This window comes from Impatiens glandulifera, chromosome 3 (assembly GCF_907164915.1).
Source record: "Impatiens glandulifera chromosome 3, dImpGla2.1, whole genome shotgun sequence".
In the NCBI taxonomy this organism is placed as follows: Eukaryota; Viridiplantae; Streptophyta; class Magnoliopsida; order Ericales; family Balsaminaceae; genus Impatiens; species Impatiens glandulifera.
Genome location: NC_061864.1, coordinates 7,929,631 through 7,955,991, shown reverse-complemented (window position 1 = coordinate 7,955,991; position 26,361 = coordinate 7,929,631). Strand labels below are relative to the sequence as shown.

At 26.8% G+C, this 26,361-nt stretch overlaps 3 protein-coding genes across 7 annotated transcripts; 2 read left to right on the top strand and 1 right to left on the bottom strand.

Moving 5' to 3' along the window:
• Positions 1-5,292: 5,292 nt before the first annotated feature.
• LOC124929124 (UDP-glycosyltransferase 74E2-like) lies at positions 5,293-15,917 on the top strand. 3 transcript variants are annotated; one of them, XM_047469400.1, is made up of 3 exons: positions 5,293-5,886; positions 14,606-15,013; positions 15,358-15,917. In XM_047469400.1, the coding sequence occupies exons 1-3, from the start codon at positions 5,356-5,358 to the stop codon at positions 15,832-15,834; spliced, it is 1,416 nt and encodes a 471-aa protein (XP_047325356.1). In that variant the 5' UTR covers positions 5,293-5,355; the 3' UTR covers positions 15,835-15,917. The 3 variants fall into 3 exon arrangements, with proteins under 3 accessions (XP_047325356.1, XP_047325358.1, XP_047325357.1); XM_047469402.1 differs by lacking the exons at positions 14,606-15,013; positions 15,358-15,917 and adding exons at positions 5,953-6,357; positions 6,717-7,278 and having other exon boundaries at positions 5,296-5,886; XM_047469401.1 differs by lacking the exon at positions 5,293-5,886 and adding an exon at positions 13,957-14,521.
• Positions 15,918-21,366: 5,449 nt separating this feature from the next.
• On the top strand, positions 21,367-23,609 carry LOC124929123 (mogroside IE synthase-like). Its single transcript, XM_047469399.1, has 3 exons — positions 21,367-21,947; positions 22,040-22,450; positions 23,111-23,609. The coding sequence occupies exons 1-3, from the start codon at positions 21,420-21,422 to the stop codon at positions 23,603-23,605; spliced, it is 1,434 nt and encodes a 477-aa protein (XP_047325355.1). The 5' UTR covers positions 21,367-21,419; the 3' UTR covers positions 23,606-23,609.
• A 712-nt stretch (positions 23,610-24,321) lies between these two features.
• On the bottom strand, positions 24,322-25,951 carry LOC124931418. Of its 3 annotated transcripts, XM_047471876.1 has the most exons (4): positions 25,787-25,951; positions 25,147-25,303; positions 24,627-25,048; positions 24,322-24,340 (listed from the first exon to the last, which is right to left on the bottom strand). In XM_047471876.1, exons 2-3 carry the CDS (start codon positions 25,286-25,288, stop codon positions 24,654-24,656), a joined length of 537 nt encoding a protein of 178 aa, XP_047327832.1. In that variant the 5' UTR covers positions 25,289-25,303; positions 25,787-25,951; the 3' UTR covers positions 24,322-24,340; positions 24,627-24,653. The 3 variants fall into 3 exon arrangements, with proteins under 3 accessions (XP_047327832.1, XP_047327831.1, XP_047327833.1); XM_047471875.1 differs by lacking the exon at positions 24,322-24,340 and having other exon boundaries at positions 24,459-25,048; XM_047471877.1 differs by lacking the exon at positions 24,322-24,340 and having other exon boundaries at positions 24,459-25,048; positions 25,822-25,933.
• Positions 25,952-26,361: the final 410 nt, after the last annotated feature.

Genomic DNA, 26,361 nt, shown 5'->3' with positions numbered 1-26,361 from the left:
TTTTTATTGTTGTTTGTTCATTTATATTAGTTTTGTTGGAATTCTCTGTTATTTTATGCTGATTTCTAAAACAGAGTATTATAATTGATATATTGATTCATTGTTTATTTATTTTTTTATCGAAATCGGTTTTAAATTTGAGTTGAAGATTCAACAAAGACAGAACGCTGGGCTGGGTTGTGGTGATTCAAACGGTTTTAATAATTAGTTAAATAAAACATTTTAAGCATGAACCAAAAAGTGAAATTTATCTCCTAGGAGACTGTCTTTAAATTGTCGTAAAGATTAAAAATCAAGAAACGGTATAGATCAAGAATATGTAAAAAAATCTAAGAAACTGATGTTTACTAATATCATTTGTTTATACATACAATTGAAAGAGTTTACTAAATTGGATTTATATAAAATTCAAGTAAGTATGTGCTGGAGATTACAAATTATTTTAGAGTACTTTAATATATTAATACTAATTTTGCAAACTTAGATCGCTAGAATGAAAGCCCTCAAATTGAAGCTAATCAATAACCTTCTCACTAATACTCGGGTTTGGTTAAAGTATTGGAGGAGAACTTAGAATTTACAATTCATATTTTTAATTTTTAATATGCAAATTCGTATTTTTAAGTTAACCAAGCGTGTCGAACTTTTGGAAGAAGTGATTATCTTCGTTCAAATGCTTTCAAACCATTGGTAATTTGATGTCTTTCAATCAAGAGTTACATATTTTGAAAATATAAAAAAGAAAAAATCAAATTTTATTTTTTTGGTTGAAATTAATTTTAATTTTATTTTTTAAATCTTCAAAATAAATAAATGTTTGAATTTTATTCCAAAAATCCTTTCGTCAAATAAAAAAATCCCAACATCAAGGTCCAAGAAAAAAAATGACACTTTCTTAATTTTGCTAATCAAACTTTGCTACTTTTTCTTTTTCCTTATCAAATTACGTCATGCATGACATCATTTTAAATAATACAGGATAATGGAGCCAGAGTACCCCCACATGTTAAAATTGTAATTTTTATTTTAATCATTACAACATGATAAAACACATATTTATGGTAATAGAAGACCTTGCTCATAATCATGTGTTAGAGTGTTTCTAACCTATAAATTAATTCTTAAACTCAAATTACAGTAAACTTTTACATTAAATAGTAATACTTCTCTGACTTAAAATTTATTTTCAAACTTAAAAAAATATTATTAAAATATTTTTTTCTTACACTAACTTTTAACTTTACTAATATTATTTTATATTTATTAACTTTACATATTTAACTACAATATTTTCTTATTCATTTAATAAATAAAAATAAAATTAACTATATATCAATAATTCATAATCAACCAAATAATTCAATAATACATTTAAATAAACAAAAAAAATTTATGTTTATTCGTAACAACGTAAAAATATAAATTTATAAAATATAAAATAATTTAGATATATTATATAATTTAATGATCTAATTATATATTTAAAAAATATTATAACTTTTATCTTAAAAATAATAAAAAGGTTAGAGAATAAATTTGCATGATAGATATTTAAGATTATATAAAAAAACAAAAAAAAATAGATTAAGTGTCATTTTATAAAAATGGCCAAAATTGGGGAATGAACAGTACCAACGCATATTTGCGTTGGGCGAAAAGAAAGAGTCATCCAAACGCAAAATAATTTTGCGAATGAAGTCCGGTTGGAAGAAAAAATGACACGCATAATGAGATTTGTGTGCCCGTTGGAGATGGTCTTAAGCGTTTCCAACACACGCAAAACCTATTATGCGTGCCTTGTCACTTCCAACCGTCTGAAAAAAAAATCGTTCATGCATTCGTCAAACATACCTACACAATTTTTGTCATTTTTCAAAAATAGCCCTTAGACTATATTTTATTTTAATAACTTTTAATTTTTTACATGTAAATTAATCCTTCATTATATATTTTTTACTTTTAAGATAAAAAATTATAATATTTTTTAAATGTATAATTAAATCATTAAATTTATTATACTTGAAATTTTATCTAATTTATTTTATATTTTTACTATAAAATGTATTATTGAATTAATATAATATGTTTGTTTATCTAATTTTAATAAATGTTTGTTTATTTAAATGTATTATTAAATTATTTTGTTATTTATGAATTATTAATATATAATTAATTTTATTAAATGAATGAAAAAATATTATGCTTAAATATGTAAACTTGATAAATATATAGATAATATGAATGGGGTTACAAAGTTAGTGTAAAAATGAATATTTATTGAGTTTAGAAATGAATTTTTGAGTTAAAGATGAATTATTGTTTAATGTAATATTTATTATATTTTGAATTTAAACTGAGTTTGTGGGTTGAAAATCTTACTTAATTTAATAAGTTACATTATTTAAATTATTGTTATATATATATTTATATATATATATTTTTTTATTCAAATAACTTAATTTTTAAGTAACCTATTAAGTTGTAAATAATTGAATTTTGAATCAAGTAAATTCAAACTTGAACGGTACTCAATACTATACATATATAAAAAAAAAAATAAAAAAAAATTATTTTTATATTCATACCACACACCTTGTTTAGTTTAAGTTATTTCAATAAGTCAAACAAATTAAACCCGTTTCAATCTGTTTCACGATTTATTATATCATTAAATTTATTAATTAAAATATTAAAATACATTTTATTTATATATATTAATGTCTTAAAAGTTTTAAAAAAAAATCATTATCTCATCAAAATAATATCCCATCATTATTTTTTTTCACTCTTCCTTCTTAAATAACCAATACCCAACGAGCTCGTCGTCTTCTAGTAGTGTCTCCTTTCAAGATTTGGATCAAAACTAAAATTAGAAATAACTCAGGATCCAATTTTAGGACATGTTTGATAAGTTTATATATAGTAGATACCACAGTTTATTTAATAAATAAATCGAATAATATACAACAAATAAGAAGAAAAAGAGTTAAAACTGGCGATTTTTTAAAATAATACACATAATATGTACTATGAAACAAATGAATAAACAACTAACTTTTTACACTATTTTTAACTGAAAAATTGATTCTTAAACTCAAATTATATTAATTGACTCAACAAATAATAATTTATTTATAACTCAAAACTAGTTTTCAAACTCAATTCTAATATTTTATTTCACATTAATTTTTTTCAATAGCACTTATATATTAACTAACTTTAAATTAATTATAAATTAATAATTTATATATATTAAAAAAATAAATTAAATATTATTAATCTTATTTTTATTATTTCTCGTTAATTATTATTTTTATATTGTATTTTTAGGTTTTTTTTTATCAATATTGTTATTATTATAAATTTATGATTGATAAAAATATATTAATAAAAACTAAATATATAAAATTAATACATATTTATATTTAACTTCGTAGTTAAAAAACTGCAAACTACAAAAATAGAAAAAAAAAAGTTTACACATATATTAAAAGTAAAATGACTCATTTATAATTTTGAAAATCAAATCAGGAAATAAATAATAAAAAAAAAAGTTTGAGTTTGAGAATAGGTTGAAAATGTCTTAATTGTTTGATATTGAGTTTTCTGAAATTTTGAATAAAATTAAATATTTTCCTAATTTTCTTTGGAAAGTACTTTAGAGCTTGGGTATGTTTAAAAATTGAGAAATAATTTTGGTTATATTTAGTATAGACAGGTGTAATTGAAAATTGAATTTTAATTTATTAGATTGATTGATATGTATATTAATTATATTATTTATATCAATAAAATCAATAAATTGATATATTAAATTTTATAAAACTAAAAATAGTTCAATCCAGTTAAAATAAAAAAAAGAAGTTATAGATTATTTTTTATAATTCATTATAATAAAAATTCATATATTTGAAGAGATGTTTGATTATCATTCTTAATAAAAAAAAAAATATTAGGTAGAACACTATTCAAATTGTTTTTATATCAAGCTAAATAATCTTAATATAATTTTTTTAAATAAAATTATTATCAAAATTCAATTATATATATATATATATATTTTATTTAAGATAAAATAAGATCTTATATATAAAATAAATTTATAGTAACAATAATATTTATATTATAAATTAAATTTCAGTGATAATTTTAACATCATAAATTATGATTTATATTTTATTATTAACCCATTATTTTAAAAAATATTATAATTTAAAAAATAATAATCATGATTATTTTTTTATTAAATTGAATATTAAATAATATTATAAAATTATGATTATGACTAAAATAATATTTTTATATTAAAAAAAATATTTTATTAATTAAATTTTAGTTAAACAAAACCAAAAATAAACTCAAAATCAAACGCTCTAAAACTAATCAAAAACTTTTCTGGTTTAAAAAATAACTCAATTACTCTTTATATAGTTGTATTTGCGAAGACAACTTATATTCTCCGTACCATATTTAATTAAAATTAAATTTATCATTTCATTATTCAACTTATATTATATTTTTAAATTTATTTTAAATACAATACACGACTTAAAAAGTATTTTTTTCGAGACTTCCATTTGTAGAGTTCATACAACACAATAATTTTTATTTTGATGAACAATATTTTAATTTATGGTTGTTTATTTTTTTATTAATATATAACTAAGAATTTGAAATATTGTTTGTGGTGAACTGGTTATTGATTTTTTTTTTTTAAAATTAGAAGAGAACTAGCATGACACCCCACAATTACAACTCCCGTTTAAACTCAAAACGCTTTCAGATAAAATCAAAACCGTGATTGGTCACTTAAACCAACTCTTAGTTACCTTAGTGGGGTGAATTGGTGATTGATGAACGATGATTTAAGTTTTTTTAATTTAAGAAATTAATATATAAATATAATTAAATTCGAGTCTTTCGAGCCAAACTCGAGTCTATTATTATATGATCAAGTCGAGTTCGAGTTTAATATTGAAATCTCGATCGAGTTTGAGTTCGAGCCGAGCCAATAAAAAATGAGTTGAGCCGACTATTTGGTCGAAAAACTATGTCAAACAAACTCAAAGATGCAATTGCCCCTAATTTGTGGATTTATTTTTTATTACCATCACTCTCTTGTTTGGTTTTGGGAAAATCTAGGGAGCAATGTTATACCATGTTTCCTGACAAAATTACGAGAAACACAAATATAATTTTCGACCAATTCCGATCCCAGATCAAACCGGAATTGACATGAATTTGTAACCGCAATAGAACTTCTAACCTCAATAAATAATAGTTTTGAAAATGTTCATCTTCCACTTATCCTAGGACACTCTACTAGTCTACTGTGTGTGTGAGAGAGATAGAGAGATGGGTGAATTAGGAGCTCATGTATTGGCAATTCCATTCCCAACACAAGGGCATATAAATCCCATTCTTCAATTCTCCAAACGATTATCCTCAAAGGGTGTTAAAGTAACCATAATCGCCACAACTTTCATGTCCAAATCTCTTCCGCAGCTTCAAAAAGCAGCCGCCGACGCTTCCATCCAAGTAGACTGCATCTCCGACGGATACAATCCAGGTGACAACTTTCCCACCGTAGATGAATGTCTCGCTAGATTTAACGACGTCGTTCCTCAAACCTTAACCCAACTCATCGTCGACAAACATCTCAACTCCGATCATCCCCCGACCGTCCTAATCTACGACTCTGTTTTCTCATGGGCCATCGATATCGCTAAAAACCTCGGCCTTCTTTCAGCTACTTTTTACACTCAATCATGTTCTGTATCTGCAATTTACTATCATTTTACCCAAGCTAATCTCAACATTCCTTCTACACACGAGTCTTCTTTCTCTCTCGATCTACCGCCCCTGCCCGCTTTGCCTCCATTGAAGGTACTATATAATTAAATCTGACATAACCCAGATATTGAAAACCCATCATATTTGATTCTTGAACAGGTGACCGATCTTCCATCTTTCATAGTTGAGACAGAATCGAGCCCAAACATTTTCCAGCTTGTATCAGATCAATTCTACGGCTTTGGGAAGGCAGATTGGTTATTTTTTAATTCTTTTGATAAGCTTGAAGAACAAGTGCTGAATTGGGTGGAAACGAAATGGGTAGTGAAGACGATTGGACCTACAGTTCCATCAATGTACCTGGATAAGAAAATGGAGGATGACAGAGAGTACGGACTGAGTCTCTTCCCTTCGAGCACTGAATCGTGCATGAATTGGCTCGATTCGAGGGAGAAATCGGGATCGGTCGTTTATGTGGCGTTTGGGAGCTTGGCTAGTTTGGGAGAAGATCAAATGGAGGAAATTGCACAGGGTCTCAAGAACACAAATGCTCCTTTCTTGTGGGTAAGAAATCATTGGTCATTGCTTAATTGTTGGGTTCATTTATTTGAATAGTTGGATATTTTTATTTTTATTTTATAATTTTTTTTAAAAGATATTAATATATAATTATAAAATAAAAATAATAATTTAAAATAAATATTTTGATTAATGAATTAAATAATGTGATGAATAAGAGATAATTAAAATGATGTTTGATTATGTTGTTTTATTTAAATAATTACAAACAAACCTTATTCTAACTCTAAAATCTAAAACTAATGAATCAAATTTTAATTTAGTTGAAAAATAAATCTTTCAAATAAATAATATTTAGTTATTGAGTTTATTTACAGCTTGAATGATATTTATATATATACAAGGTAGTAAGAGCTTCGGAAGAAGGGAAACTTCCTAGTTGGTTTAAGGAAGAGACGTCCGAAAAGGGTCTTGTTGTGAATTGGTGTCCTCAACTCGATGTTTTGGCTCATCGGGCTGTTGGTTGTTTCGTAACTCACTGCGGATGGAACTCGACGCTTGAGGCACTAAGCTTGGGGGTACCAATGGTGACTATTCCTCAATGGAGTGATCAAATGACTAATTCAAAATATGTAATGGATGTTTGGAAAGTGGGAGTTAGAGTTAAGGTGAACAATGAAAATGGATTCTTCACTAGAGATGAGATTGAGGTTTGTATAAAAAAAGTGATGGAAGAGGGAGATGGAGGAATTGGTTACGAGATAAGACAAAATGCTTTGAAGTGGAAGAAGTTGGCGATTGAGGCGGTTGATCAAGGTGGCTCATCCGACACTAACATTCAAGAGTTTGTTTCTACCATTTCTTTGTTGAAGAAAACGTAGCACTCAACAAGGTGTAGATTTGTACTTTGATTCATGTTTGTACTGCCTTGCCTTGGGTTCAAATGAAGTTGAAATCTTTTCATGATTTGTGATTTTTAAATCATTGTCCCGTGAATGAATAAAACAATACAATTATTAATAATTAAATGGTTAAGTGAGTGCGGACTACCTACTCAATTTGTTGTCATTTTTTTTACTCTCACTGAGGTAACTTAGGGTAAGAGTTGACTTAAAAAATTAAGAAGTCACCGATTCAATTTCATACTAGTTTTTTTTAATTAAAAAAAACCCTACAAAATATATATTTATGCATAAATTTTAAAGAGAATTTAACCATGACAAGTGGTCTAGTTAGTTATATTAGAAATTAGGTTATATTAAAAAAGAGAGTATATTTTGTATTAAAAAAAATTATGTTATAATTTTTTTTATGTATTTATTCGTTAATGTTTATACTAAAGTTTAAATTTTACATCAAATGTTTTAAATTATATTATCAATAATTAATTTTCAAGAATTTTGAATCAATCTTATAAAATTATATTTATTATTACTTTTTACATAAACATATTTTCTCTAAAACAAAATAAAATTTTAAATTTAACATAAACTTAGATTATGATGAACATAAAATGTTAAGTATAAATCGAACTAAGAATAAATATAAAAGAGATGACATCTATTAACAATGAAAAATCTTTAATAAAGATTCATATTATCTCTAAAAATCACAAAGATTTCTAAGTAATGTTTTATTCAAATAAATATACATTTTTTAAATGATGTCCACAATTTCATAATTTGTCAATATTAAATTGTCCCTAAATGATCAAACGTGTACAAATAAAGTGGGAAGACAATCATGAAACAATGATTCTAATAAATGTTATGGTATTATAAATATGATAATAAAATATGAAAATTATTATTCTCTATCTTATTGTTATATTATTGTCATCATATCATGGTATTATTGTATTATACTTTGAAATTCCAATAGAAATACTAATAAATAAATATATATATATATATATATTATTATTTGAATGTTAATAGTTAACATAATTCTGAGATAATAAGAGATGATAAAACCCTTTGAGAGAGATAATATAGTGTTGATTAAAACATTATATTGCATGGTTGTGATTAACTGAATAATCTCTCCCACTCAATTAGTCACATGCCCTGTTTTAATTCAAAATTGTTTAAAAATGTTCATTTCTTAAAAGTTTTCTTCTTATACTATAATTATATAGTATAATCTTTAAAATAGAGTCGGTCATTTTCACAGACACGAAAAATAAGTGCAATTATCCTTTCTCGAGTGAAATAAAATTCGAACCAAGTAAAAATCTCTAAAACACATTTAATTTAATTACGCAAAATATTTTTCCTAATTTTTAAAAAATTATATGACAATTTTATAATACAAAAACTAGAATGATCAATAAATCGGTAATGGCCGAGGAGAGAAATTACGTACAAGAAAGTATCTCTTTAATTGGGTGAATTAAGCTTCATGATAACTCAAATGACAACTCTGAAGGTTGCGTTAATAATTAAATTTAAACGTATGAACATGAATAAAATGTACAAAGCCATAACAAAAAAATAATACACCCTCTAAAAAGCCTAATAACATGTACGCTAAAAATTCTCAAACACGCGACAAGAATCCTCAAACACAATAAAACCTTCTAGACATACGACAAACCCGTCGCGTAAATAATGATTTAGGATAACAATGGAACAAACATTTGAAAGATTACTCGTAAAAAATGTAATTAGGCTAGAAGTTCCAAGAGTTGACAAATTATTAATGGGTATGTGGGAACATGTGTTCAATAAGTACCACCAATATAAATGACATGATACTAATCATTGCTTCACCCTAAAGGACAAGATTCAAGACCTATCGAATAGGTCAATGCGAAATCCGAGTTTAAAATATAACTCATTACAAAGTCGTAAGCACAACTGAGGGACAAGAGATATCCCTGGTCCAAAAAATAAAATATCTCCCGCTTGATTTAAAAGAGGAAAATTATAATTTTAATTGATTTTCTTGTAAAATATTAAAAAAAATGTGTGAGACAAACTAAATACCAACTTGATTCTTCTGTAATAGAAGATACGTAGCCAACCTATTCTCAGGTTCAGTCGAATGTTTATAAATTTGTTATGTTTTTGTAAGAAAGATCGAGACTTGATCCCTCCTACAAAAAAAGAAAAGAAAAATAAAGATTTTAGAAAAACAAGTTAGAGTGTAGAGTCAAGATAATTACTTTAAATTGATTTTCTTAAAAGAAATCTGATCGTTTCACTAATACTCGATTAAAATATATCAGTTTGAATTAATCTCGTGTTCAACGAATATTGTAGAAGAGTTAATTCTTAAAGGAAATTTTGTAAAAAAAATAAACTAAGGTCAAACTTAAAGGCACAAATTGAGAAAGATCATTGGATCTTTTTCCAAAAATAAAGATGTTTTAAAGCTAAATATTTGGAAAATATAAAAAAGAATAAAATATTCATTGTGGTTGAGATATTAAAATCACAACTTGATGATAATAAAGACTTTATGTCTTAAATTGCTAAAAAAAGAACATGAATCTATCGATTCTATCAAATATATTCGTGGTTCAAAAAAAATTAAAAAAAAAATATTAAAAATAAAAATTATGTGTTGGTTGAGGTATTAAAATCACCATTTGTTGCTCACTTTGATTAAATTCTTTCGAGAAATTTGTAATTAAAATATAATCATTTCTATACGAGATTAATTCAAAATGATGAATTTTAAGTCAAAAGGAAAAATTAACATCGAGACAATCCAAAATTAATGTTTAAGATTAAACTCTAAAAATGTTTTGAATCAATCAAAAGATATTGACAATTAAATAAAACTCAATGTTTAGTTCCAACTCCTAAAAAACAAAATAATAATAACAAATAATAAACATCCCATAAGAAGTCCGTTATTTAAGGCAACTTTCAAAATTTTAAAACTTTTTCTTTCGTAAAAGGACGTTCGAGAAATAAAAATATCTATGTATGACCAAACTTCAACCCCTAAGAAAAATGTTGTTTAAAGTTTATGTTAACAAAAAAATTGCGCAATTTCAACAACTAAAGTAAAATGACCATTTTGAAAAATAAGTATATCTATTTATACATAAACTTCAACACCTACAAGATTATGTCAACAACAGGTTACGCAATCTCAACGTTGAAAATAATTGAAGTTTTTTATAAATAAGAATATCATTGTAAGACTAAACTTCAATATCTAAGATAATGTTTGTTTGTAGTTTATATCAACAACAAGTTATACAATTTCAACCTAAAAAATATGATGTTTTTGAGAAATAAGAATATTTATATATGACTACACTTCAACACTTAAGATAATAGTTGTTTGAAGTTTATGTCAACAATAAATTACACAATCACAACGTCGAAATAAATGAAGTTTTTGAGATATAAGAATCTATGTATGACTTAAGTTTATCACCTAAAAGAATGGTTGTTTGAAAATTTTTGTCAACAACAAATTTTCGCATCTCAATCGAAATTAAATGACGTTTTTGAGAAATAAGAATATATATGGCTAAACTTAAAAATCTAAGAGAATGATTGTTTGTAGTTTATGTCAACAACATATTACACAATTTCAATGTCGAAAGTAAAATGACGTTTTTAAAAACTAAAAATATATCTTTGTATGACTAAATTTCAACACCTAAAAGAATGGTGCTTTAAATTTTACATTAAATGTTTTAAACTATATTTTGAATCAATCTTATAAAATAATAATAATAATAATAATTTTTTACATAAACATATTCTCTCTTTTCATTTAATGTCATTATGATTTTTATAATGCACTATTTTAAATTTTATACCCAAATTTAAATTTATATAAAAAATATTAGATGTTTGATTTATGTGTTGTATATATTTAAAAATTAATATTCAAATTAATTATTATTTTTATTATCATTATAAATATTTTATTTAATCTATTGTATACTATAAAGTATAAACATTAACTTTTATTGGATATATAATTTTTTTTTTAATTCTAAGCCCATAAATTTATTATTTCTAAATTGACTCAATGTGTGGATTGAATTTAATAATGAATTTGGTAGTTGTATTTATTTTAATAATTAAATTAAATATAAAAACTATCTTATAATTAAATATTAATAATATTAGTTATAAAATATATTTATTTCATTAAAATTATAATAATAATAGTAGATAAATGAAAATAAATAATATAAGATTAAACTCAAACCATGCAGGCCCATTACATTTTTAATTAGTTTGTTGATGCAATCCAAACAGATGGCGGTTGGTTTCTTCCTTCTTGGGCGGAAGCCCCTGGTCAGTTTTGGACTGAAAATTTTGTCAAAAACTATATAATTTTAGTTTGAATTTTTAAATGCATATAATTAATTAATACAACTATAATATTAAAGGAGATTTTTATTTGATTATAATAAATGTTATGGTATTATAAATATGATATTAAAATATTAAAATTAATTTTCTCAATCTTATTATTTTATATTATCATCATCATGTTATTATTGTATTATACTTTGATATTCCAATAGAAATAGTATAAATATTGGTTTGTAAATTGTGTTAAAAAAATTTGAGAAAAAAGATGTAATAACTTGTTTGGTTGTGTTTTAAAAAATAGAATTATAATTAAATATCATTTTATTACATTTTTTTTATTAATTCAACCTTTAATTCATTAATTAAAATATTAATATTTTTTTTATTTAAAATAAAATAAATTTTATTTTAATATTATATAACCTTTTTTACTTAAAAAAAATAGTCTTATTCGTAAAAATTATAGCAACTCAACATTTATAAATTATTTTGGTTTATTTCAATAAATCCAAAATTAAGCACGTTCTAAATTTTTTTAATTATATATATATTTTTAAATACTGCCAATAAATAAATTTGAAAACATATTCAATGTGCACTTACTTAGATTAAAATATAAAATAAAGATGTTAGCTTAACTCAGATTTATGATTTTATTTAAATTGGTTATATAAAATAATTAAAATATTCATAAATAAGTAATTATTTGACCGAAGAACGATTAATGGGATAAGTCAATGCTTCCCAAATTAGCAGGACAAAAAAAACGTCTGACACTTTCTTAATTTTGCCAATTATATTTTTTTTATCTCTTCCCAAATTACCTCATGCATGACATCATTTTAAATAATACAGGATTACATTATTTATATATCTTTTTATTCAAATAACAATTTTTACATAACCTGTTAATTTGTAAATAATTTTTATTCAAATAATGCATAATTTTTAGTAGTGTCTTCTCTATATTTGTTGCCTCAGGATTTGGATAATATAGACAAATAAGAAAGATAATATAGACAAAAAAGAAAAATAAATTAATATCATGTCGCACTAGAGCGATAGTTCTTCCAAAGCCGTGAAGTATTAAAATAACATAAATCCTATGAAACAACATGACCAAATAAGATTTAATAATCAACTAACCCTAAGATCTGTTTGATATTGGGTTTTCCAGAATTTTACCCAAAATTTAATATTTTCTCCCTTTCACTTTATCAATCTTCATCATGTTCATGAAAATGCCGAAATACTACTTATTATATATATTCTCTCATTATTTTATTTATTTAAAATATAAAATAGTTATTAAATTATAAAATAATAATTAATATAAGCGGTTAGCCTCATACTTAGAGTTGCAAATGACTCAAGCCAATTTGAGCTCAAACTCGACTCAATTAAATATTTATTAGCTTGACTCGAATTCGATGTCAAACGAGTTTATAAATTTGAGTTCGAGCTCGACTCAACTAATTAACTATAAGCACGACTCAAAAAATTTGAACTAAAATTCAATTTTCAAATATTTATGAAAAATATATTGTTTTAAATTTTAGATTTTAATATTGAAATAAATAAATAATTATTTATTATCAGGCTCGAAAAAGCTCGACAAACCATTCAGTAAAAATTATATGAGTTCGAACTCGACTTAAATATTAAACGAGTCAGTTCGAGATTGACTCGAACTTAGCCAAAGTCAAACTCAAGTCGAGTTTTTATTGAGCAACTCAAGATTAACTTGACTCATATGCAGCTACTCATACGGGTCATACCCATCACACCCGCTTCAATTTAAGGTGTTCTAAAAAAAATTATTCATTTTATAAAAATCAAATAAAGATTTTATCATAAAACAGAGATAAAATTAGGAGTTCCATTTGTTCGGTTCCAGGGTTATTCAAATTCTTCGATTTTTAAAATTTTTTTTAGTTAATTAAAAAACCGAACCTAATTCAAATGTTTTCTAGTAAAACTGGACCCTGGACCGAATTTGGATTTGTTTTTTAATATATTATATAATAAATTATATATAATTATACGTAATAAATTATAATATATATATTAATTATAATAAATAATAAAAATAATTCAGTTTTGGGTTTGAATTAAAGTTAAATTTTATCTTGAAAATCAAATCGAAAACTATATTTGAAAATTTAATTCGAAAACCGAAAACGAAATTAATTACGCGAATTTGTTCAAATAATCGGTTTTAACCAAATATTAAACCCCAGTATAATACCCATAAAAACGCCCCCAAATCAAACGATCTCTAAGTTGCAATTGCCATGCCCTCAATAAATACTAGTTATGAAAATGATCATCTTCCTCTTCTTATCCTACTACTACTCCTCCTCCTCTATTGTGTGTGAGAGAAAGAGATGGGTGAAGGAGCTCATGTATTGGTAATTCCATTCCCAACACAAGGCCACATAAATCCCATTCTTCAATTCTCCAAACGCCTAGCCTCAAAGGGTGTTAAAGTAACCATAGTCGCCACTACTTTAATGTCCAAATCTCTTCCACAACTTCAAAAAGCCGCCGCCGCAGCCTCCATCCAAGTAGACTGCATCTCCGACGGCTACAATCCAGGTGACAACTTTTCCACCGTAGATGAATGTCTCGCTAGATTTAACGACGTCGTTCCTCAAACCTTAACCCAACTCATCGTCGACAAACATCTCAACTCCGATCATCCCCCGACCGTCCTAATCTACGACTGTATTTTCCCATGGGCTGTCGATATCGCTAAAAACCTCGGCCTTCTTTCAGCTGTTTTTTACACTCAATCATGTTCTATATGTGCAATTTACTATCATTTTACCCAAGGTAATCTCAAGATTCCTTCTACACACGAGTCTTCTTTCTCTCTCGATCTACCGCCCCTTCCCGCTTTGCCTCCATTGAAGGTATATTTAATTAAATCTGACATACATAACCCAGATATTGTATTGAAAACAACAACCCATAATATATATTTGATTCTTGAACAGGTAACCGATCTTCCATCTTTCATAGTTGAGTCGACAGAATCGAACCCGAATCTTTTCCAGCTTGTATCTAGCCAATTCTACAGCTTTGGGAAGGCAGACTGGATATTTTTTAATTCTTTTGATAAGCTTGAAGAAGAAGTGCTCAAATGGGTGGAAACGAAATGGGCAGTGAAGACGATTGGACCTACAGTTCCATCGATGTACCTGGACAAGAAAATGGAGGATGACAGAGAGTACGGGATCTGTCTCTTCCCTCCGAGCACTGAATCGTGCATGAATTGGCTCGATTCGAGGGAGAAATCGGGATCGGTCGTTTATGTGGCGTTTGGGAGCTTGGCTAGTTTGGGAGAAGATCAAATGGAGGAAATTGCACAAGGTCTCAAGAACACTAACGCTCCTTTCTTGTGGGTAAGAAATCATTGGTCATTGCTTAATTGTTGGGTTTTTGGAAAAAAACTGGATTACCATTTGAAAAGCTTGTTTGACATAAAAAAGAAGAAGTTGATTTGAATTAAATTATAAAATATGAATAATTTAGTACTTTTTATTAATTATTTGATTCACCATAAAATAAAAATGGAATTATTGGGCAGAAGATAACTTTATTGACAATTCACTAGCTAGAAAATGAACTCTCATATTGATGTAGTACTGTCTTGATATTGATAGTTGGAAAATAAATATTTCAAATAATATTTAGTTTTTGAGTTTATCTACAACTTGAATGAATATTATTTATATACTAACAACAGGTAGTAAGAGCTTCTGAAGAAGGGAAACTTCCTAGTTGGTTCAAGGAAGAGACGTCCGAAAAGGGTCTTGTTGTGAACTGGTGTCCTCAACTCGATGTTTTGGCTCATCGGGCTGTTGGTTGTTTCGTAACTCACTGCGGATGGAACTCGACGCTTGAGGCACTAAGCTTGGGGGTACCAATGGTGACTATTCCTCAATGGAGTGATCAAATGACTAATTCAAAATATGTAATGGATGTTTGGAAAGTGGGAGTTAGAGTTAAAGTGAACAATGAAAATGGATTCTTCACTAGAGATGAAATTGAGGTTTGTATTAAAAAAGTGATGGAAGAGGGAGATGGAGGAAATGGTTATAGGTTAAGACAAAATGCTTTGAAGTGGAAGAAGTTGGCGATTGAGTCGGTTGATCAAGGTGGCTCATCCGACACTAATATTCAAGAGTTTGTTTCTACCATTTCTCTGTTGAAGAAAATGTAGCAGCACTCATTAAGGTGTAGATTTGTACTTGATTCATGTTTGTTTGGACTGCCTCGGGTTTAAATGAAGTTGAAATCCCTTCATGATTTGTGATTTTTAAATCATTGTCCCACTCTTCAAATGATATCATGAATGAATAAAAAAATACTTAATAATTAAGATTTTATTTTAAATTTAACAGGTTAGAGGATTAATATACTGATCAACCATCAAATACAAATCATATCTACAAAATGCATATTTATACATAAAATTGTAAAGAGGATTTAACCATGACAAATAAGGTTGATAATTTGAAATCGCCTCGCGAAAATCGAACCGAATTGTCTTATTTTGGACGGTTTTCTCCGAAACCGAACGGGATGGGGCGGGGATGGTATTTGTGTCCCCACCCCGCCCTGCACCGATCTCATCCCAATTCTGTTCCGAACACTATAAATATATGAAATCACCAATATATTTATTTATTCACTCTATTTTATAAGAAAATAATACTAAGGTTATTTTTTTATAATAATATAAAATTATAATATATTATAATATATATTATATTAAAAAGTTCGTTTATATAATTTTATTATTTAAAAAATATATATATTTTATTAACGGTGTCCCGCGGGATTTCATGAAACCGAACAAAACCGAACGATGAGGGAATGATATTAAAAAAATCCCAAAATAAAAGAAATATGGCTTAAATGATAAATACATTTCTGGCCCATTACCATCCCTAATAACAAGTGATCTAGTTCCTAATGACAAGTGATCTAGTTAATGTGTTTTATATATTTTATATTAAAAATTAGGCTATATTAAAAAAAATATTTTTTTTTAATTAAAAAATATTATTTTTATGTTATTATATTTTTTTATGTATTTATTGTTAATGTTTATACTAAAATTTAAATTTTACATCAATTTTTAAAAATTATATTATTAATAATTAGTTTTGAAATTCCAATAGAAATACTATAATATATATATATATATATATATATATATATATATATATATATATATATATATATATATATATATATATATATATATATTATGTGAATGTTAATAGTTAACATCATTCTGGAATGATAAAACCCTTGAGAGAGACATTGTTGATTAAAACATTATATATATTTCATGGCTGTGATAAATTAAATAATCGCTAACTCAAATTTTTTAAATGTTAATATTTTACAAGTTTTCTTACGCTATAATTATCTAGTATAATCTTAATTAAAATATGATAAAGGATTGTATTTCAAATGATCAATTAATACTACAAAATAGATGGCTATGGTACATAAAACTAATGTATACATATTGGGTTGTAAGTTGTCTTTATAAAATCTACTAACAAAAAAAAATATAATAATTTGTTTGGTTGTGTTTTTTAAAATAATTCAATCATAATTAATTATCATTTTAATCATTCTTTTATTAATCAGATCATTAATTTTTTTAATTAAAATATTTAAAAATAAAGTAAAATTTATTTTAACATAATATATTAATAACTTTCAAGTTTTAAAAAAATAATAATGAAATTAAAAAGTACTCTAAACTCAACTTTTTATAAATAATTTAAGTTTATTTCAATAAACCGAACACGACTCTAATTTTTTAAAATTTGAAAACATATTCAAATTGTACACTTAGTTAGATTAAAATATAAAATAAAGAAGATGGTTTAACTCATAGGGTTTGTTCTCTTTGAGTTTTTTAAAAATCCAACCCAAATCAATTTTCTAATCAATCACTTCTCAACAATCACAATACTCATTTCATCAATCAAAATACCAAAATACACTATATTTTAAATTATTATTTATTATTTTATTTATATATACTAATACCTTTTAAATCTTTTTACCAAAAATAATCAATACCTTCTCAAAATTATCACAAATCATTTTTTTTTTCTCCTTCTAGAGTTTAAAAAAAAAAAACCGAACAAGGCCATAATTATGATATATTTAAATTGGTTATAGAAAATAATTAAATAATTATAAATAAGAAATTATTTGACCGAATGACGTTATTAATGGGATAAGTCATTGCTTCACAAATTAGCAAGATTCATAAAAAAAAAAAAAAAAAATTCTGACACTTTCTTAATTTGCCAATCATATTCTTTTTTACTCCTTCCAAGATTACCTCATACATGACATCATTTTAAATAATACATTATCATGTCTTACCTCATGATATAATCAGTTACACTATTTAAATTATTAAATATTTATGGTCATGTTGTATAACATTTGAATAATAAGTTATTATAGTAATTTTGTAATAAATCGTTGAAATTCAATTTCCTACTTTTTTTTTTTTTTTTGGGTTTTTGTTTTTTTATCGGTGTTTAAGTTTTTAATTTTAATTTTTTTTTCATCATTTATATATATATTTTTATTTATTCTCTCTAATTTATTCAATTAATTTCTAAATTTTGTATTCATTCTTTATTATTTATTTAGTATTTTTCTAATCATTTTATTCATTATCTTTTATCAAATTTTAATTTTTTTATATATTAATATAAAATTGTTATGGTAATAAGAATAAATTTAAATATATAACTCCACTTCTTACTTTAATTCAAAAAAAATATTTAAAGTATATTATCCACTTCTTCCTTTTTTTTACACACAAATAAAAGTTGTTTATTGACCAACTAAAAAAAGTTGTTTTTAAAGCATATGTTAAGATTTGACAACTACAAAAAGTTGGTTATTGAGCAACTAGAGAGAAATGTCATTAAATACAGAAAGTGATAGGTTTAGTCATTCTATCCTTTTAGTATATATAAATAAAAATGAGTATAAAAAAAAGGTTTGTAAAGAAAGATTTATTAGTAAAACTTGTTTTTTAAAATAAAATTAATTTTCAAATTTAGTCTAAACATATATTTTGTAGACACCAAATTTTTACCTACCTCAATTTAAATAGATAAAAATAAAATAATAATAATTTCAGATTATTTTAAAATAAAATAAAAAATTAAATCAAATAGTAATTAAGAAAATACACTAAATAATATATATAATAATAAATAAAATATTACCGAGCACTAAAGTGGGTTGTTGAAAAGTCGTGGATTTAGGCCTTGTTTGATTTAGCGTTTATAAGTAACTTTGTCTAATAACTTTAGACAAAAAAATTATAATCAAACACACTTTTACGTTTAAATTCAATTTCCTTCTACCTCCTTTCATACGTTTAAAATTATAACCTCTTCTCTCATCATTTTAAAATGTTTTTTTATTCATTTTTTCTCATTTATTTTATTTATTTTTAATCATTTTATTCATTCTTTCTCGTCTATTTAATCTATTTTTAATTATTTTATTTATTTTAAGCAAAATATGAAATATAATAGGATTATAATTAAGATGAATCAGACGAAATAAATAATAATAATAAGAGAGTAATAAAGTCTGAAAATAACTTCATAATTGAAAATTTGGGTCATAGAGAGAAATATATATAATAATAATAAATTATTTTTTTTATTCATATTATTTATTTTAAAATATATTATTTTTAATTTAAGTCATTTATTAATATTTAAAATTATATATTAACAAAAATTTATAAAAATTAATATATTGATATAATTTATTTTCAAATATATATTTATTTATTTTTAATTTAAATAATTTATTAATATTTAAAATTAAATTAATATATATATAATATTATATATATATATAATATTAATTATTAAATAATATTATAAATATAAAAAATAAATAAATTTAACGTATAAACTGAATCAAACATACCCAAACTTAACGATTAAATAAGCTGAAATCATATCAAACATATTTGAGAATAAGCTGGATAAGTCGACGTCAATAACTAAGAATAAACTCAATCAAACAAGCCCTCAGCCAATTTAAGAAGAGGAGGATAAAAGGAATTATGGAAAAAAATAATTAATAAAACTAAAGGTTGTTGACCTTTGATGAAGGAGGCAGCGATGACTTTTCTTGACTTTTGATTGATAGAAGGAAAAAAGAAGAAGGATGATTGAATGAGATAACATGACTTAAACTTCCCCCATCAAAAAAAATAAAAAATAAAAATAATCTATATTAAAGTAGAAAACCTCTATTTAACTTATGGAACAATAATCACAAAAATCATTTTTTCTGTGGTGAAATCAAACTCCGAACCAAAATAAAATTTAAAATGTGTTTAATTACGTAAAATATTTTTTTAAATTATGTGGCAATTTTAAAATCCAAAATTCAATTTCTATTCGGTTTAAATATATAAAAAAATATTTTCAAAAATTAATTCAAAAAAAATTAACAGAAATCGAGGCGTTACAACTTCTTTGTACAATTCTACTGGAGATTTAAGACTTAGTTTGAAACAAATTTTTGGCCATTCAATTTTTTTTTTTAAAAGTTGTTTTACACTAATTAAATTTACGTGAAGTTTTATTTGAAAAGAAAACATGCAAATACCATATTTTACTTAAAGATATGTAACAAATGTATTACACGATAATTTTACACACCTATTGAAATACGTGCAAAGATTCGTCAAATGATTTGACGATCTGTTATATTTGACCGATCGATGATGCGAGAGGTAGACCTAGAAAGACGAGATCGATCATTCTTTTTGACAATGAGTCCTCCTTTAGGACGTAGTCATCTTCAAGATGAGAAAATTTTTCAATTGAGTTGATATTTCTCAATTTATGTTGGATTAACTCTCCTCCATTATCGATAAATAAATATTATATTTTGATATCACCTAAACACAAAATCCCGATTATATTATCTATCTAGACTCGTTGTTTGACGTGCCTAAACAAAGAAACGTCAAAAGTCATATTAAGTGACTAGTTTATTTATAAATACTCTATGTATTATAATCAAAATGAACACCTCCAAATATATTCTGATTTCAACAAAAAATAAAAAAAATCAAAAAAATCAAAAAAACAAATAAATAGACAATTAATAAACCCTACTTCTTAAATTGGGAAATTTGATCAAATAATCTCAAAGATGAGGTTATTTGATCTGATGGTAATTTATTAATTTTATTGCGCTCGTGGTGATTTTATTTTTTTTGGACGATTTTGCCATTGTCGCGAAACGCTAAGTGACTTAGCGTTTCGCTAAGTGGATTAGGTTGAGTATAAATACTCTAATTTTCCATTTCTTTCATTTTCTTTCTCTCTCTTCTTTTGTTCTCTCTTTCACGGCGGCGGCGACGGCGGCGGCGACGGCGGCGGCGACGAAGGCGACGGTGCTTATGCAGATACAGATTTACGTTCTTATTTACCTAATCTTTATTTCACCCTAACCTAAATCGATTTTTTTTATTATACGATCTTCATTTTTTCAAGCCCTAACCTTAAACCTATTGTTATATAAAATAACATGTTCTTATTTGGTTCATATTGGTTTATATTTGGTATTTGATTCATATTGGTTCATTACATATACAAACTAAACTACACTGATTACAACTCTTCAAGTACCCTTATAAATACTAGTTTTGAAAATGTTAATCTTCCTCTTCTTATCCTACTACTACTCCTCTATTGTGTGTGAGAGAAAGAGATGGGTGAATTAGGAGCTCATGTATTGGTAATTCCATTCCCAACACAAGGCCATATAAATCCCATTCTTCAATTCTCCAAACGCCTAGCCTCAAAGGGTGTTAAAGTAACCATAGTCGCCACAACTTTAATGTCCAAATCTCTTCCACAGCTTCAAAAAGCCGCCGCCGCTTCCATTCAAGTAGACTGCATCTCCGATGGATACAATCCAGATGACAACTTTTCCACCGTAGATGAATGTCTCGCTAGATTTAACGACGTCGTTCCTCAAACCTTAACCCAACTCATCGTCGACAAACATCTTAACTCCGATCATCCCCCGACAGTCCTAATCTACGACTCTGTTTTCCCATGGGCTGTCGATATCGCTAAAAACCTCGGCCTTCTTTCAGCTGTTTTTTACACTCAATCATGTTCTGTATGTGCAATTTTCTATCATTTTACCCAAGCTAATCTCAAGATTCCTTCTACACATGAGTCTTCTTTCTCTCTCGATCTACCGCCCCTTCCTGCTTTGCCTTCATTGAAGGTACGTACTATATATTGGAAATTTATATTAAGAAAGTACCAGATATTGTATTGAAAACAACAACCCATAATATATATTTGATTCTTGAACAGGTGACCGATCTTCCATCTTTCATAGTTGAGTCGACAGAATCGAACCCAAACATTTTCCAGCTTGTATCGAGTCAATTCTACAGCTTTGGGAAGGCAGATTGGATATTTTTTAATTCTTTTGATAAGCTTGAAGAAGAAGTGATTAATTGGGTGCTGGAAACGAAATGGGCAGTGAAGACGATTGGACCTACAGTTCCATCGATGTACCTGGACAAGAAAATGGAGGATGACACAGAGTACGGGCTCAGTCTATTCTCTCCGAGCACTGAATCGTGCATGCATTGGCTCGATTCGAGGGGGAAATCGGGATCGGTCGTTTATGTGGCGTTTGGGAGCTTGGCTAGTTTGGGAGAAGATCAAATGGAGGAAATTGCACAGGGTCTCAAGAACACCAATGCTCCTTTCTTGTGGGTAAGAAAGAAGTCATTAATTAGTCATTGTTTAATAATAGTTAGAAAGAAATTTCAGTTACAGCCTCTCTCATATCGACACTTTCCTATTGTTCAAATAGGATTATTTTAAAATATCACTAGTCATATTATTATATATTTAGTGTTTGATTTAATTAAAAAAAAAAAAAAAACTGCTAGTGATTATATATATTTATAGATCGACGACTCGATTCCCATCAATATTTTTTTTTATTATATTGATAAAATTCATTATCTTCTTCTTTTGATATCATACATATGCCTTCATTTATATATATAAAACTCAAATATTCTACCTTTTTTAAGTTGTGGTGACTACAATATAGTTTCTTAAATTAATATATATATATATATATATATAATTGTTGATAATTTGAATTTTATGATTGATGATTAATAAGATTAAAACGAAATTTATTTAAAATTAATCTCAAATAACTCAAAAGCATAGATCAGACAAACTATAGATGATAATAGTATGTCTCTACTATGTAGTGTTTGTAAATATTATTCTAACTCTTAAATCTAAAACTTACTAAGGAATCAAATTTTAATTTAGTTGGAAAATAAATCTTTCAAATAATATTTAGTTATTGAGTTTATCTACAACTTTGAATGAATATTTATATACTAACAACAGGTAGTAAGAGCTTCTGAAGAAGGGAAACTTCCTAGTTGGTTTAAGGAAGAGACATTGGAAAAGGGTCTTGTTGTGAATTGGTGTCCTCAACTCGATGTTTTGGCTCATCAGGCTGTTGGGTGTTTCGTGACTCACTGCGGATGGAACTCGACGCTTGAGGCACTAAGCTTGGGGGTACCAATGGTGGCTATTCCGCAATGGAGTGATCAAATGACTAATACAAAATATGTAGTGGATGTTTGGAAAGTGGGGGTTAGAGTTAAAGTGAACAATGAAAATGGGTTCTTCAATAGAGATGAGATTGAGGTTTGTATAAAACAAGTGATGGAAGAGGGAGACGAAGGAAATGGTCATAAGATAAGGCAAAATGCTTTGAAGTGGAAGAAGTTGGCGATTGAGGCGGTTGATCAAGGTGGCTCATCCGACACTAACATTCAAGAGTTTGTTTCTACTATTTCTCTGTTGAACACTCAGCAAGGTGTAGATTTGTACTAGATTAATGTTTCTGACTGCCTCATGTTTAAAATGAAGTTGAAATCCATTCATTGGTTGTGATTTTTAAATCATTGCCCCAATCTTCATATGAGTAGTGTACGAGTCATGAATGAATTATCTTATTATAAGTGTTTGCTTAAGTAGGTTTATTATCAAATAATAAGAGTAGTGTATAATAAAATATAGTAAAAACAAGTTAAGTTGAAGTAAATCACTATTTTAAGAATTCAAGGCATGCTAGCTAAAATAGGCAATGAAATAAGCAACAATAATTTATCAATAAATGTTTTAAGAAAATATTTTAAGACATAGTTTTTTTAAATAAATTTATTTATTTAAGAGAAATGAGTAAGGGGGGAATTTGAATAAGAAAATGATGCAGCATAATCTGATTGAGTGAAAAAATAAAATAATTATGGATTAAAAAAATCTTTTTAAAATAAATAAATTATATTTTTACTTTTATATATATATTAGTCTCAAAATTATGAAAAATTATACAAATTAACCTAGCTAGCTAATAGGTATGTAAATAATTTATAAACTAACTGAGAATAATAATAATAATTAATCAATTAAAATATATATCTTTATTATATACCTTTTAACCTAATAATTCAGTTTTTCATCAATAAAATTATTTATCTTCCTTTCATCCAAATCAATCAATTCATGAATCCTCTTTTCCCTGCACCACTCAATGCCACAAGTCCAACTCAAATATCTCATCAATTCCTTTAATATTGGCCAGTTTGATTCCATTTACACATGAAAAAAAGACAAAATTGTGTAGTTTTGCGTCATTAAACACACTCATCGGTTATGATTATGTTGTTTCAAAATAAGATATAGGTTTTGAAAAGGAATTGACAAGTTTTTGCTATACTTGATTATATATTAATGAGGGAGCTCAAACACAGTAATCACTTTATAAATCTCTTTAAACACATTGTTGTCAAGATAAGACATGAAAGGTATGCTGAATTTAACAAACTGTTTGAACACTAGTCCTGAAATTTACCTGATTCTGGGGACTGGTCTATTATTATCAGGCATCAAAGCCGGAATAGACACCATTTTCTCTTAACAGTCTCTTCTCCTCTTCCACATAACTCTTTCCCCGGCTAGCTTGACCAAGATCCCTCTTCCTTTTCTCCTTCTGCGCGAAGGAACGGTTCCTTCTTTCACTTGGAGTTTCTACATTTGCTAACAGCTCTGCACGTGCAAGAGTAGTTCTAGTTTTCTCCCTTTCTTCGTAAGTTTCCTCCTCATTCTCCCTACCAGCAGCTCGTCTTTCCTTACCATCAGACCAAGACCAATCTCTTTGTTTTTCTGCCTCTTTTGGAGGAGGAACACTCAAAACTGATAGTCCACCTTTGTACCCATATCGACTCAATGCTTCAAAGTTCAACACCTTGTTTCCACGTCTCCCAGAACCACCACCTGGGTTAAAAGAGATTTAAGGAGAGTGCTTATAACAGAAGCTTTACATATTACTACAAATCATGCATTTTGTCAAGGGACAAAATTAGACAAATTACCTTCAGATGCTTTTTCTTTAGATGTAATGCTTTTCTTACAAGTGTTCTTTTTTGTTCCTCCATTTGATCCCGAGTCTGATGATTCATCAGATGATGATGAGTCATCTTCTTCATCATCATCCCATGGCATAGCCCTCTTCATGGTTCAGAAACTATACTGAATGACAGAATGAGAAATAGCAACGCAGATCAGTTGCAATGCCTAACCATGAGGGATTTCAAACCAGGTTTACAATACACAAAGAGGTGCAGGGTGGGTAGAAAAGTTTAATCTAAGATCATCAAAAAGAAACAACTTTTACTGAAGCTAGTTATTAGGAGATAAACTGACACTTAACTCTAGAAAACTGAAGAAACAACTAAAACAGATGAAACCTATTTGGTTCTGCTCGAAGAACAAGAATAAGTTGATGGGATATGATGGAAATTTGCAAGCGAAACTTCCAGCATGTTATTGGCGTTCAATTTTCAACAAAAATGCAAGTATAATAAAGCAGCAAACCACAACCTGTTCTCTATCCATCTAGGTTATTTGTATTATATCGCTAAAAACGCATATTTTCACATGATTCGAAACAAGAAACAAAAAGAACCAAAGAATATTCACAATAGAATATAAAGAGAGTGAGTATGATTTCACCGTATGCAAGAGGAATTGGAGGCGCTCTTATTAACCTTAGACTGATCGAATTCAGATTTCAATCTGCCGGATGGATCTGATCAGGGAAAGCAAACCCTAAGCGGTATTGTCACTAATACAAGTCCTCCGATAAAACGACAGCGTATTGTTCAAGCGCAGGCGGCACCTTTGGAGACTTCCTTCAGTGGGTCGTGGGGGAGCTTCATTCAAGAAACAAGTTTCTTCAACACTGACAAGACGAAACGACACCGTATTGTTCAAGAGCTTTGTCAACTGTCAAGTGTGATTTTATTTTTGTATTATTGTTAAAAGAAATAAAATAAAAGTAAAATTAACTTCATTATTATTTATTATAAGATATTACACATTTTTATCCTACTAATTAAATATTAATTAGTTAAGTTTTTTCCCTAAACCTCATCCACCCATTAATTAAACTTTTCCTCGTATAGAATAGAGGGAGGGATCTAGGTGATATATGATTTATTTAAATCTTTAATTATTTTTATGGATAAAAAAAAATGAGACAACGAATTCAATAGATACCCTGCAAACATAGTTAATCATTTAATCAG